At 39.2% G+C, this 15,325-nt stretch overlaps 1 protein-coding gene across 4 annotated transcripts in view; it reads left to right on the top strand.

Moving 5' to 3' along the window:
- Positions 1-15,325, top strand: part of SUCLG2 (succinate-CoA ligase GDP-forming subunit beta) — a 286,592-nt gene that overhangs the window by 146,718 nt on the left and 124,549 nt on the right. For all 4 annotated transcript variants that reach the window (XM_002758533.7, XM_008981988.5, XM_078351448.1 and 1 more), the window contains one exon: positions 7,828-7,924. In XM_002758533.7, coding sequence (XP_002758579.3) covers positions 7,828-7,924 — 97 coding nt within the window. The remainder of the gene's footprint in view (positions 1-7,827; positions 7,925-15,325) is intronic.

The following is a 15,325-nucleotide window of genomic DNA, read 5'->3' as shown; positions in this document are numbered from 1 at the left end:
CATAGCTAATGGGCATTTGAAATGAATATTGATGACATAAAGAGAACAACTTAAAATATTGCCAATTTTGTAATAATATCCCTTAGATTCAAAGAACAAAAAATTGGCTTCAGAGCTGTTGAGGGACAGAATCTATCTTGAGCATTTGCCCTGCTCTGCCTTTGGGTCCAGCCTGTGCACCTGATTATATGTCTAGCGGGGCAAGCTTCCTAATGCCACAGTGAAATCAGATGAACTTACTTTTTCCTTCCTCTCTTACTCAGAGAAGCTACCTTAATGACCCTAGATTGCATGCATGTGTGTGCGTGTATACGTTCTCTGACCTGGAGCTTTATGAAGAGGTTATAGAATATGTCCTTTAATTTGCTTGGGCAGCACTGTTCTCATAAGACAGTAGATAATCCACTCTTTTCTTCCTGTGTTTTCTTTTTCTTTTGATTGACTGTCTCTCTGGAAGTTTTATGGTAACAGTAGGCAAGTCAAAGAGGGGTAAAGCAGAATAAGGTTTTAAAAATATATATGCTTAAATGAAGGGAAACTGCTTATTTGAAAAAGGGTAAAGGCTCACTTTGAAAGCAAAAGATTGAAGATGGTAGAATGAGACAGCGTCATCTGCGACCAAATCTCAGGATGACAGAGAAAGGGCCATGATTCAATGGACATTTAGAGGAACCAATTGCCATTTCTGAGACTAGCAAAGGGATGCCAGGATAGCGATCTGTCTGAAGAAGATACTGGAAGATTCCTGAATTTGTGCTACAGTCATTGGTTTCACTTCCTGAAAATGAGGATACCAGCTACATTAGCCATTCACTTGACATTTATTAAAGGGCTGCTTCTGTAGCAGTGGTGGTCACCAAAAGCCCGTCTCCCGTACAGCCACTGTGGTCTAGCTGCCCTGTCTAGCAGTTAGCTCCAGTGTGCACAGTGATCCTGTCTCCCTCCTCCATATCACTTTGGACATCTGTATTTCTCTTATTTATTTGCAGTCACCTTTCCTAGATCCTAATCTTTACCACAGCAGGGACTTTGTCCATTCTCCTCTCCTCTGTGTTACCAGCAGCTGGCAAAGTGCTTGGCATCTATTTTTATTCCTCAAGAAACATTTATTGTGTACATGACTAGATGAAACAACACATCTAGGTGTCCGCTTTGAAGAGGTTCCTAGGGAGTCAGCAAAAGGTGGCTTTTCTTGGCAGAAAAATAAATCTGGAATGGGCAATATCTGCTGACCACATATTTAAAAGCTCAAGAGGTGAATGTAATAGAGTTCTAGAGAAGTTAATAATAGTATACTGTACATCACAGGATACTCCCCCCTCACTACATATTATAAGAGAAAATTAAGAGTTATTTGTAGCTCTTAAATGGCTTACTAGTGTTTTCCTAGAACCTGAAACACTCTAGGTTTTAAATGAGTTAACCTATGGAAGGAAGATGAATGTGTGAGAACTCAGGGGTCAGTAAGTGGCCATATTGTCAGTATAACTTTGACTTAATTTATTGAGGAAAGGAAATAAAATGTTTTAAATCTATTATTTATTTCTTTCTTTACTGCTAATTCCATGAAAGCTTTAAATCTTCATTTTCTCAGCAGCTTGGGATGAGCACTGATTGGGTGTTGCCCGGTCTGGTGTGCCTTGGGGAGCAGAGACAATGAAAAACAATCATTTTTCTTCAGAGGCTCACAGACCAGAAGACATCTGCCTGCTGGCTGAGAGAGTACAGGAAGAGGGGTGGATAAAGAATGTGAAAGGGTGGGGTGGGGGGAAGAGAGAGAGAGACAGAGAGACAGAGACAGAGAGAGAGACAGAGAGAGAGAGAGAGAACTCAGCTGTAGTCATGTTGGAAGCTGTTCACCTAGGGACAACTGATTATATTTCTACAGTAGAAGGCTTGGGATCCCAGGGAAAGCTTTGTACTGGATTTGCAGGCTTGGGAATCTCTGCTTTATGGTGCTTGCTCAAGCTGTGAAGATTAGTGAAATGTTCTACATTGAGAGCCAGTCTACAATGAGCAGATGAGTCAGTGAAGGGAAACATTTAAACAATTATCAATAAATAATCTTTTCCTAAAGAAATAGTATCTTAGAGGTGCCTTAGATTCATTGTGATGTTGAAAGTTACTTAATTTTCATCTAGGATGTAGTTTGGGCATTTGGAGGCACCTCACTCATAGTTGAATATCATATAAAATGAATCTTGTAAAATGATTAATATCTTTTCTGTTACTCATGCCTGTTGTCTCTAAAATGTGATTAAGATTAGACACAACAAAAATAAACATGATATTTTACTTTACATGAAAACTACCAAGTATCTGTTCCAAACTAAAGGCTATTTTTGTGAGAATTTGTTGAAAAATGTTAAGACATAGGAAAGCTTAATATAGTGTCCCCCTTACCTGTGGAGGATATGTTCCAGGACCTCCAGTGCATGCCTGAGGCTTACCTACTACCAAACCCTATATATACTCTTTTTTTTTTCTGGATATCTATACCTAGGACAAATTTTAACTTACAAATTAGGTACAGTAAGATATTAGCAACAACAATAAAATAGAACAATAGCAATAAAGTGTAATAAAAGTGATGTGAATATGGTCTCTTTCTCAAAATACTTCGTTGTACTGTATTCATCCTTCTTGCAATGATGTCAGATGATACAATGTCTACATGGTAAGACGTAGGGTGAATGATAGGAGCATTGTAATGTAGCATTGGGCTACTCATGACCTCCTGGCAATACTTCAGGAGTGACATCTACTTTGGATGATCCTGGATCATCAAACCACAGGTGTCAATGGCTGGATGTCAGGAACAGATGATGTCAGTGGTTGGGAATCCTGAATAGTTGAAGTTTTTTCACCACAACCTTTTAGAAGAACATCATAATTAGAAGTTTTGTCTCTTTCTTTTTAACTCATCAAAGTGTTGCTGTAGAGGTTGTAATCCTTCAGTGACTTTAATATTGTGTTCCATCCGAGGATTTTATTCCATAATTTTGTCCTTTCCATTTAATAAGTTGGACCATAGTAGACCATGGGTAACTAAAACCACAGAAAGAAAAACTGAGGATGGTGGTTGGGGGAAACAATTATATGACTGAAACTTACAAGTTTCTCAAGTGTGTCTTAGTTATCATCTATACTGTTCATTTCTGAAAACATGGGTGCCATCAATTGTCAACATGTGCCTCTAGGTTTTAGGCTGATGAAAAGGTTTGATGGTCCAAGTCAGTGCAAGATCACAAACACCTCTTGAAGTGGTTTTTACTCCTGGCTTGATTTGAGAGCTATATGTGAATATTGACGATAATGTCTGGAATGCAAGAAAAATATGTAAAATTCTTAACCTGTTGAGACTTTTTAAAAATTAATAGATGATTTATTTCAGCAAGAATACATATAGTCATCATTGGCAGATGTTAAATGTTTGATCCAATTTTCCTTCCTGGATAAGTTTTCCTTTCCTATTCCTCTTAGTTTTGAAAACATGAGGAAGAAAAAGAAATGCCTATTTTCACATGGAGCTTCCAAGCGTGAGTTTTTAGGAGTAGGTGTGAAATTAGGATAGACATTTGCTGATCTTGCATAGGTCCAACAAATCAAGGCAGGATCTTCAGTGAGCTGTCAGCTGTTACGGTCACTGTACTGAAACAAGTACTCGCGTTTCAGCTGGGCTCTTACAGCCAACCACTTGGCTTGTGCCCGCTGGGTTTCCGGGGATATGTCATATTCAGCTGGGTTGAGAGTCATGGGTGGAGTGGCCAGGTACAGTGACTTCATAAACAACATCTTGGTGACCCAGCGCATAACTGTGCCTGCACAGTTCTGATGCCCTTTGTCTTTATGCTCCTGTTGAGACATTTTTAAAGAAGCTTATAAACTTGTCAGGTTTTCATGTATTCGTATTTGATTTTACGGATTTCAATTTTTAAAAATTGCTTAACAGACAAACTTAAAATAACAGTAGTTGGTGGCAAAAGTGCAGAAAAACTTTTTGTACAGCATGGTTATAAGCTGAGAAAGTAGATGGCAGTAGTAAATGACTGACTGCAAGTTGACCAGGAGAATGTTCTTTTTGACCTGTGCTTATTTTTTAACATTTAACCCATGTAGAAAGCAGGTAAGTGAATCTTAACTTGCCACATGCCATGCCACTCCCTGTTACACCTGGTCACACTTACACATTCTGTCTGCCTAGTCCTTATAACCATGTAGTGTATAGCCTGTGGAATAAGACATCATACAAGGGTTTGTCATTGTAAGATCTACAAGGGAGAACCAGCTTGATTTGGAGATGTCTCCAAGTCAAACTATGTTTTAGTCTTGCTCCAAAAATTATAGTGTGTCTTTGTATAACACAGAAAATTAAAATATCCCCAGAATGCTATGCTAATGTATAAATTACAATGGCCTTAATGTGCAGAAAATTCAGGCTTTATACTAAACAAAGTTGGTATAGGCTTAAGAAGTTCTGAAACAATTTAAGTGTACATCTGTGGATGAATGGATAAACAAAATGTGGTATATACTATAATGGAACTTTATTGAGCCTTGTAAAACAAGATTCTGACACATAGTACAGTATGGTTGGGGCTTGAGGACATTGTGCTAGGTGAAATAAGCCAGTCACAAAAAGACAAACACTGTATGGTTCCACAGGTATTTAGTATATGTTTATGTGCATAACTTTTATTTTATGTATGTGTATATATAGATAGATATCTCTAGTGTGTGTATATATATATATATATATATATATTTTCTATCTATATATCTACACATAAATATCTATATATATGGAGATGTGTTTGTGTGTGTGTGTGTGTATGGAGAGAGAGGAAGAGACAGAGATGCTATCTAGAATAGTCAAATTTATAGACACTAAGTAGAATGATGTTGCCAGAGGCAGTGGGACAAGGAGAATGGGAGTTTGTTTAGTGATACAGAGTTTGAGGGAAGATGAAGAAGTTCTAGAGATTGGTTTCACAATGGTTGAGATATGGTGAATTTTATGTTTTGTATATTTTATCACAATTTTTTAAAAAGGAAGTTTTGAACTAGCAGGATTAGAGTATACATATATATGTGCCCAGAAGTTATTTCTATTATCTAGTCCCTCCTTAGAATTAAATTAATCTTTAATTCAACCAATATTTATAGAGTGTTGACCCTGCAGAGGTTGTATCGCTACAGTGGATGCCAAGGTACCCAGGATACATAGGATGCCCTGTCCAACTCACATTGCAAGCTCCCATTGATGACCTAGAAAATCCCCCAAAATACAAAAAATATTCAGCAGTGAAGTATTTGCTGGCTTCACATTTTAACTTAAATTTTATTTGGATTAAAAAAAATGGAAACAGTAAATAAAGGAAATTATAAAGAATACTAGAAAAAATCATGGGAAAATTTTAAATACTCTCAGAGAGGTGGAGGTTACAATGAGCCTACATCGCGTCACTGCACTCCAGCCTGGATGACAGAGTCAGACTCCATCTCAAAAAAAAAACAAAACAAAAAACAACTTAGAATGGGTTTAGCCTTTTAAAAGTCTGACATAAATGCCTACACCTCTTCTTCCTTCACTCTGGGTAATTTATCCTACAAATCTTCAATCACCTGTATGATAAATATACAGAGACAAGTAAGGCAGTGTTATAATGTCAACCTATTAAAAACAATCCAAATGGTCATTATTTAAGTGAAAGGTTAAAGGAAATATATATCAATACAGTAAGATACTATGTAGTCAATTAAAAGAATACTATTGATCTACCTGTGTTGCTGATGAAGTGTCTCTAAAAATCTGTTAGGTAAAGAAATGAGCCATAGGAACAAGTTTGCTTTTTTAAGACAGATGAAGGAGGAATGCATACCTTCTTAGGCACAGAATATCTCTCAGATGAAGCATAAATTGATGAGGTGGCTACCGCTGGGGGCCTGTGTAGTTGAGTGGTACAATCAGGGAAAACCTTTATGTACTTTGGGAATTTCATATCATGTACATGTATTATCTACTCATACAAATATTTAATACTAAAAACATTTAATCATACCCACTGTGTGGGTTTGTTTATATCTACTAGGCCTCAGATTTGAATTTAAAGATGTTTTCAGGTAGACATAAAATACATTAAGATAGCATGAATTTAATCCATAGTTCTTCAGTCAAATCTGTAACCACTTGAAATATTTACACCAGTGGGGATTTACTTTAGGGATGTGTTTCATAGGTGCTGAATGTTTCATAGGGATGTGTTTCATTCAGCAAGAGCTGAATACTTTTTTTTTTTTTTTTGAGACGGAGTTTTCGCTCTTGTTACCCAGGCTGGAGTGCAATGGCGCAATCTCGGCTCACCGCAATCTCTGCCTCCTGGGTTCAGGCAATTCTCCTGCCTCAGCCTCCTGAGTAGCTGGGATTACAGGCACACGCCACCATGCCCAGCTAATTTTTTGTATTTTTAGTAGAGACGGGGTTTCACCATGTTGACTGGGATGGTCTCAATCTCTTTACCTCATGATCCACCCGCCTCAGTCTCCCAAAGTGCTGGGAAAAGCTGAACATTTTAAGAGCAGACAGAAAGCCAACCTAGAGCATATCCATCTTCATGTTCCAGGAACAAAAATGAGGCAGCAGTGTTTACTGCACCTCGGATGCAGAAGCTAGAACACTGGTGGGCTTCTCCAGTGGGAGCAAGAGCCAGAAGAGGAGATGTTGCCTTGACAGAAAGAGAGGAGTAGAAGTACCCTGGCTTTTCCCTTCTTCCCACCTGCATCTCTCACCACTGCTTCCCACTGGCTGACCCCAGCTAGAAACCAGCTGACCTAGGAACCTAGAAAACTCAGCCTGTAAAAGTCAGCTCCAATCATATACAGAGTAGAGTTGGGGAACAGAAAATAGATCTGCTGCAAATAATGTAAGGCTGGCACAGTGAGTGAAATCTGGCAATGGGAAAACAGTGGCTTGAGAGAAAGGAGCCAGGAATGAGACTGATACCTAATGCATCGCTGTGATCAACCCCCTTGCTCTGTGCATCACATGCTCCTTACCTTATTGACAGGAGCTTTCCAGGGCAGAGGGATGGCTCATTCTTGTTCTCATTTCAAGCCCCAGCTCACGGGATACCAGGCTGCTATGTCATAGGCAGGGAAGAAATATTGGTTGAAAAGAATGAATGAATGAGTGAATTTCAAGCAGAGTGAGAAAAGTGAAGTCAGGGCATAACAGGGCAATCTTGGGTATTCTTGCTCTTTGTCGTTAATGCCTTTGGGACAAAGTATTTCAGTTTGAACTGTGCTGTTCACTAACTATACTATTAAGCACTTTCATCTTCCTGTTTTGCAACAATTTCCATTAGACACTCCGTAATTGTTTCACAGATTATGGGTTGGATTGATGAATATAATAACGGTTTTATTTCAGCACAATAAAGAAAACCTAGTCATTACAAACTCTCAAAATCATGTTTACCTTTTACTTAAATGGAGCTTGTTTGTATTAATGATTGTAGCTTATATTGCAGCTTAACTCTGCTAATAGAGACATGATAATTTACAAAAAGATTAACAACATTTTAGGCGGTACTGAAATTATTTTGTTTTCTTGATAATGGTCTCTTCTGGTGTCTGGAGGAGAGTTGAGCAATTCCTTTTAATGAATAGCAGCGCAAATTAAAATAATTATGCTTTTCTGTTTTTCCCTTCAGAAAACCTAACTGAAAATAAAAACATAACTTGCTATTTTCAAGGTTTCATTAATCCAGCAAAATAAATTTTCTTTTACTGCTTTGGTGTAATTCTGTTTCACTTGATCACATTTAGGCTGCAGATCAAATTACGAAGCTGTATAATCTCTTCCTGAAAATTGATGCTACTCAGGTGGAAGTGAATCCCTTTGGTGAAACTCCAGAAGGACAAGGTAAAAAAAAAATAGAGAAAACAAATGAATGTATTGTAATTATTTATGCAAACTGTAAATTAAATTGCACAGAAGACTATAGCAGCAGCTTTGCATTAATTCCTTTCAGTAATTTAATTTCTGCCATAGTTTCGAATGCTCCCATGACACAGTTGAACATTTCAGCACTTAGGTTTGTTGGTAGCCAAATGCCAAGCCTCTAAGGAAGCTACTGGTTGTTTTACTTAAGAACATCCAGGCTTGGTGTGGTGGCTCGTGCCTGTAATCCCAGCACTTTGGGAGGATGAAGCAGGAGGATCACTTGAGGCCAAGACTTTGAGACCAGCCTGGGTAACATACTGAGACCCTGTTTCAATAATAATAATAATAAAGAAAATAAACATCCATCCACCTGTTTCCCTCCACCTTATTTTTTAGGTGCATCGTTGTTGTGACTAAGGTAAGATTTGTGTAGAAATGGGAACTACACACTTGGATATAATGAATGCATGTGCCTTTATGGAATTGGAGCTTTTTGAACATCTTTAGTTTGCCTAAATCTGTGTATAATTTCACCTTGTCTTCTGGGCTGGATTTATATCACCTTGGTGTAAAGCCCCTGAGGCCCCCAGTTGAACTCTACTTAGATGTAGTTTCTGCTTCAGGCAGGAGGAGGTGGCATTGGTGAAGGTTTCTCCTATCCATCAGGTGCTTGTAGAGTATAAATGACTATTTTATATCTCAGTACCTAGCACAACTGCACTGTTTCTTGCATACAGCAAATGTTCTATAAGTTCTTATTAATTTGATAGCAAAAGCTTGTGAATGTGTGTGTGGTAGGGGGAAAGGTGGGGTTCCACACACATATTCACAAGCTTTTGCTATCAAAAGAGTGAAATAGCAGGTGGATAGGATAGATTATAAGCTCCACGAACCCCTTCTTTTTTAGTACATTTCACCTCCAGTGTATTGTGTGTTGTCTAGCATGTTACAGTCAGTAAATAGGACTTTGCATTGAATTGGTAAATCGGGTGAATCATTATGTATAAACACATCAACTTTTGAGCCAACGTGGATGAGACAATATTTTCTTCTTAGCACATTTCAGAGATTCTGCAGCTAGACTCAGAGAAGCTACATTATCATTTTCTTGGAACCCAGAGAGGCCTAAGCATAAATTCTGTATCTGCCATGTTTTGGCTACAGATCTAGGCATGTTACTTAGCCTACCTAAGTTTCAGGTCTTTTTTTTTTTTTTTATCAAATAAGTGGTGAAAATGATGCCTAGCTCATAGAGTGTTGTGAAAATAAGATGAGATTGTATATGAGTATGCATGCAGTGTCAGATACAAATAGGCTAGTCCTTAACAGTCATAAAATGGAATTCCTCTTCTCAGGTAGAGAGTAGCCCAGGCAAGGTATAGATTTCAGAAAAGAGCAAGCAAAGACTTTATGTTTAGGAAGCCATTGAAAATAGTATATTTCATGATTTATACAAATGACCATTCAATAGAAATCTGAGCTTGGTCATTTATAAACAAGCTACCTGTATTCATAAATTTTTTAAAAATTGCTATGGCTATAAAATCATGAATATTTCATAAGGAGAAGAAAGGAAGGGAAGATGCTGTTTTTTGAGCTTGTATGCCAGGCACTGTGATAAACTTATATATACATTCTTTCATATTCTTTACCACAACCCTGAAAAAGTTGTTATCCCTATCTTATAGAGGATTGAAAAACTAGTGTGACTCTCCCAGGGGCCGCTAGTTACAGAAGCTGGGATTTGAACCCGTGTCCGTCTGAGTCCAGCATGCATGTCGATTCTGATACTCCAGGCTCAACTGTAGCAACCTGCCTTTTCTACTTTTTCCCATTTAAACTAATTACTTGCTTTCATGAACATGACGTAGAAGTAGTCTCCAGTTTGGCAGGGAATAACAGTCAGAATTCATGTTGATAATTAAATCCAAGAAATGAAGGAGAAGGTTTAACAAAAGCTCTTAAAGGTCATGTATTGCTTTTAACTAGTATACACAAGCAGCCTAGTTGCTTCATATTAAGAAAAATGGAAATTCAGCTTATAGCTATGGAGTGGGATAAAAATGGCTGCAATACAATTTTTATTGATCCCTTTGGGAAGCAGTCACAGGCTATGTTCTGGCTGCAGGGAACAAAGGTGTGGGAACCTTTTCTTTATTATTTTTTCCTTTTCCTTTTCTGTTTTTCTTTTGTTTCAAGACAGAGTCATGCTCTGTCACCAGGCACCAAACTGGAGTGCAGTGGCTCAATCTCGGCTCACTGCAAACTCTGCCTTCCGAGTTCAAGTGATTCTCCTATCTCCAAGCGATTCTCCCGCCTCAGCCTCCACAGTAGCTAGGACTACAGGCATACGCAGTTAATGTGTGTGTGTGTGTGTGTGTTTTTAGTAGAGATGGGATTTCACCCTGTTAGCCAGTATGATCTCGATCTCCTGACCTTGTAATCTGCCTTCCTGGGCCAGATAATCAAAGTGCTGGGATTACAGGCATGAGCCACCATGCCCGGCTGGGAACCATTTTTTAGAGTGTGTTTATAAACCATTGTGAGTCGGAAGTTTGATTTTTAATTATTAAGAGAATGCAGGAGTCTTGAGATTATTTTTTAAAGGGAATCATCATAAAACATGTTTTATATACAGTTCATTAAAACGTCTTATGTGATGTTTTAAAGAGCAGAATTATCTTTAGCTATTAATTTGTTCATTGTACCATAAAGGTTCAGCAATTGAATTATAATCACAATTAAATGAGTATGTTGGTTTATAACTCTAATGAGCAGTAGTCAAATTAAACCCAGTTAGGAAATGGTGATTAATGACCAAATGTACAAATTGATCTTCATCATTATCACAATCCCCTAAAGCTATCTTTTATTTAGGAAGTATAAAAGCAGTCATTTATATTTTAGCAATATTGATAATGTTAATATTTATAATCTGAGTATTTGTTATTTCTGTTTACATCAGTAGTAGTAGAACATTTCCCATTAAAATGTCCACATTGAAACTTTGATTTAATAATTATTCTTTAAATTTAGAAGTTTAAGGAGCTCAGCATCACATTGTACCACCTTTTTGTTGTTGTTGTTGTTTTTGAGCCAGGGTCTTACTCTGTCATCCAGGCTGGGGTGCAGTGGTACAATCTCAGCTCACTGCACCCTCTGCCTCCTGAGTTCAAGCGATTCTCCTGTGTCAGCCTCCAGAGTAGCTGGGATTACAGGCGCCCACCATCGCAGCTAATTTTTGTATTAGTAGAGATGAGGTTTCACCACATTGACCAAGCTGGTCTTGAACCCTGACCTCAGGTGATCCGCCCACCTTGGCCTCCCTAAGTGCTGGGATTACAGGTGTGAGCCACTGTACCCAGCTGTACCACCTCTTTTTAGGAAAAGTTTTTTGCCCTGCCATTGGTCAGTGAGTGCTATTTTTTAGAGTTCAGGTTATCATTCATATATTTGTATAACAAGTAATGTTGTGTGAAGAACAATGGCCTTGATAACATCTATGCTGCTAAGTCACTCATAGGGAATTTCTGACATGGAGAAAGAACTGTAGTCCAGGAACTCTTTTTTCATGTAAGACTAATAATCTGATTCAAAAAATATAATTTGACACTACTAACTGCAATATAGTTTCACAACTGTTAGCTAGGATTATAATAGTTGCTAATGAAGAAACCTATATTAGCTTTGTTTTTGTTAAAAAGTTATTTTAGCTGTTTGGGCCGAGGCCGCAGTGCAGTGACACTCTGTATAAAATATACTGGTTTGGTTGCACTGTTAAACCAGCAATTGGAGATTTCAGAAGGCAGATTAGCACATTCATCTGATTAAACGGGACTTAAACAGAAAGCCAGGCCAGGAGATTCCCGGGCAGCAACGTGGTTTGAGCCGGCGCAGTGGGTTGCTGCACGGGAAACCACACAGATCCTGGCGCCCTTGCAGTAGGCGACTGGAACACCTGGGAGAGAGTCAACTGTTCAACTGAAAAAAAAAAAAAAAAAAAAAGGGCTCTGAGGCAGGGAGCCAGGTGATCAGGCTCAGTGGGTCACACCCCCACAAAAACAAACAAAACAGCAATTGGAAACGCTCAGGGTTGAGAGTTTCACGGCAAGCACAGCTACACCCAGGACAGTGCAGCTCAGTGGGGGAGGGGCGTCTGCCGCTACAGAGGCATGCGACCCCTACAGAGGTACTCAGCCATTGCTGACGCAGCCTGCCGTTGCTGAGGCAACCCGCCATAACAGAGAGAGTCCACCACTACAGAGGCGGGCCACCATTGCCACTGCAGTTCTAACCACACCCATATAAACAGGATTATAGGGAATTGCACATGGCAGCAAGGCGGAGCCCACGGCAGCAGAGCGGAGCCGACAGCAACAGGGCAGAGCCCACGGCAGCTGATTATAACCACTACAGGCAAGCAGTGACTAGACTCCCTCCTCGCTGGGCAGGAAAGTGCAACGGATACTCATAAATAAAGCCCTAACTCCCCAGGACAGAGCACCTGAGGAAAAAAAAAGGGGCTTTACGAGTTCTGCTGCAGCAGACTTAAACGTACCTGCCTAGCAGCCCTGAATGAACAATGGAGCTCACAGCTCAGCACTAGAGCTCCTATAAAGTACAGACTGTCTCCTCAAGCAACTCCCTGATCCCCATATATCAAAGGACTGATCAGACTGACATTTGGCAGGCATCATTCAGGGACAAAGATAGCAGAAGAAGAATCTGGTAGCAACCCTCACAGTTCCGCAGCTGCTACCGAAGTTCCCCAGGCAAGCAGGGCCTGGAGTGGACCTCAGCAGTCCTACAGCAGTGGGGCCAGACTGTTAGAAGGAAAATGAAGAAACAGAAATACTTCATCATCAACAATCTGGACGTTCACTCAGAGATCGAATTGGAAAATCAGCAACCACTCAGAAGACAGGTGGATAAATCCACAAAGATGGGAAGAAACCAGTGCAAAAAGGAGGAAAACACCCGAAACCAGAACACCTCGCCTCCTACAAAGGACCAAAACTTCTCACCAGCAAGGGAACAAAGCTGGACGGAGAATGACTGTGATGAAATGACGTAATCAGACTTCAGAAGGTGGGTATGAGAAACTTCCGTGAGCTAAAAGAACATGTTCTAAATCAATGCAAAGAAACTAAGAATCTTGAAAAAAGATTTGAGGAAATGATAACAAGAATGGACAACTTAGAGAGGAATATGAGTGAATTGAAGGAGTTGAAAAACACAACACAAGAACTTCGCAAATCATGCACAAGTTTCAACAACTGAATCGACCAAGCAGAAGAAAGGATATCAGAAGTCCAAGATCAACTCAATGAAATAAAACGAGAAGCCAAGATTAGAGAAAAAAACGCAAAAAGGAATGAACAAAGTCTCCCAGAAATGTGGGACTATGTGAAAAGACCTAATCTACGTTTGATAGGTGTAGCTGAATGTGACGAAGAGAACGAATCCAAGCTGGAAAATATTCTTCAGGATATTATCCAGGAAAATTTCCGCAACCTAGCAAGGCAGGCCAATATTCAAGTCCAGGAAATACAGAGAACACCACAAAGATATTCCACAAGAAGAGCAACCCCAAGACACATAATCGTCAGACTCACCAGGGTTGAAATGAAGGAGAAAATGCTAAGGGCAGCCAGAGACGGGTTGGGTCACACACAAAGGGAAGCCCATCAGACTCACAGCAAATCTCTCAGCAGAAACCCTACAAGCCAGAAGAGAGTGGGGGCCAATATCAACATCCTTAAAGAAAAGAACTTTCAACCCAGAATTTCATATCCAGCCAAACTGAGCTTCATAAGTGAAGGAAAAATAAAATCCTTTGTGAACGAGCAAGTACTCAGAGATTTTGTCACTACCAGGCCTGCTTTACAAGGGCTCATGAAAGAGGCACTACACATAGAAAGGAACAACCAGTACCAGCCATTCCAAAAACATACCAAATGCTAAAGAGCATCAACCAAATGAAGAATCTGCATCAACTAACGGGCAAAACAGCCAGCTAGCATCAAAATGGTAGTATCACATTGACACATAACAATATTAACCCTAAATGTAAATGGGCTAAATGCACCAATCAAAAGACACAGACTGGCAAAATGGATAAAAATCCAAAACCCATTGGTGTGCTGTATCCAGGAAACCCATCTCACATGCAAGGATACACAGAAGCTCAAAATAAAGGGATGGAGGAAGATTTACCAAGCAAATGGAGAGCAAAAAAAAGCAGGAGTTGCAATTCTCATCTCTGATAAAATAGACTTTAAAGCAACAAAGATCAAAAGAGGCAAAGAAGGACATTGCATAATGGTAAAAGGATCAATACAACCAGAAGAGCTAAAGATCCTAAATATATATGGACCCAATACAGGAGCACCCAGATATATAAGGCAAGTTCTTAATGACTTACAAAGAGACTTAGACTCCCACACAATAATAGTGGGAGACTTTAACACTCCACTGTCAATATTACACAGATCAACCAGACAGAAAATTAACAATGATATCCAGGGCTTGAACTCAGGCCTGGAACAAGCAAACCTGATAGACATTTACAGAACTCTCCACCCCAAATTCACAGAATATACATTCTTCTTAGCACCACATCACACCTACCCTAAAATTGACCACATAATTGGAAGTAAAGCACTCCTCAGCAAATGCAAAACAACGGAAATCATAACAAACAGTCTCTCAGACCATAGTGCAATCAAGTTAGAACTCAGAATTCAGAAACTAACCCAGAGCCACACAGCTTCATGGAAACTGAACCACTGGCTCTTGAATGTTGACTGGATAAACAATGAAATGAAGACAGAAATAAAGAAATTCTTCGAAACCAATGAGAACGAAGACACAACATACCAGAATCTCTGGGGCACATTTAAAGCAGTCTCTAGAGGAAAATATATAGCAATAAGTGCCCACATGAGAAGAGTGGAGAGATCCAAAATTGACACCCTATCATCAAAATTGAAAGAGCTAGAAGAGCAAGATCAAAAAAACTCAAAACCTAGCAGAAGACAAGAAATAACTAAGATCAGAGCAGAACTGAAGGAGATAGAGACACGAAAAACCCTTCAAAAAATTAATAAATCGAAGAGCTGGTTTTTTGAAAAGATCAATGAAATAGAACTCTAGCCAGACTGATAAAAAAAGAAAAGAGATTATAACCAAATAGATGCAATAAAAAACGATAAAGGGGAAATCACCACAGATTCCACAGAAATTCAAACCATCATCAGAGAATATTACAAACAACTCTATGCACATAAACTAGTAAACCTGGACGAAATGGAAAATTCCTGGACACCTGTGTCCTCCCAAGCCTAAACCAGGAGGAAGCTGAAACTATGAATAGACCAA

Source organism: Callithrix jacchus, chromosome 15 (assembly GCF_049354715.1).
Source record: "Callithrix jacchus isolate 240 chromosome 15, calJac240_pri, whole genome shotgun sequence".
Lineage (NCBI taxonomy): Eukaryota > Metazoa > Chordata > Mammalia > Primates > Cebidae > Callithrix > Callithrix jacchus.
The sequence above is the reverse complement of the archived record's forward strand: the minus strand, read 5'-3'. Positions and strand labels throughout refer to the sequence as shown.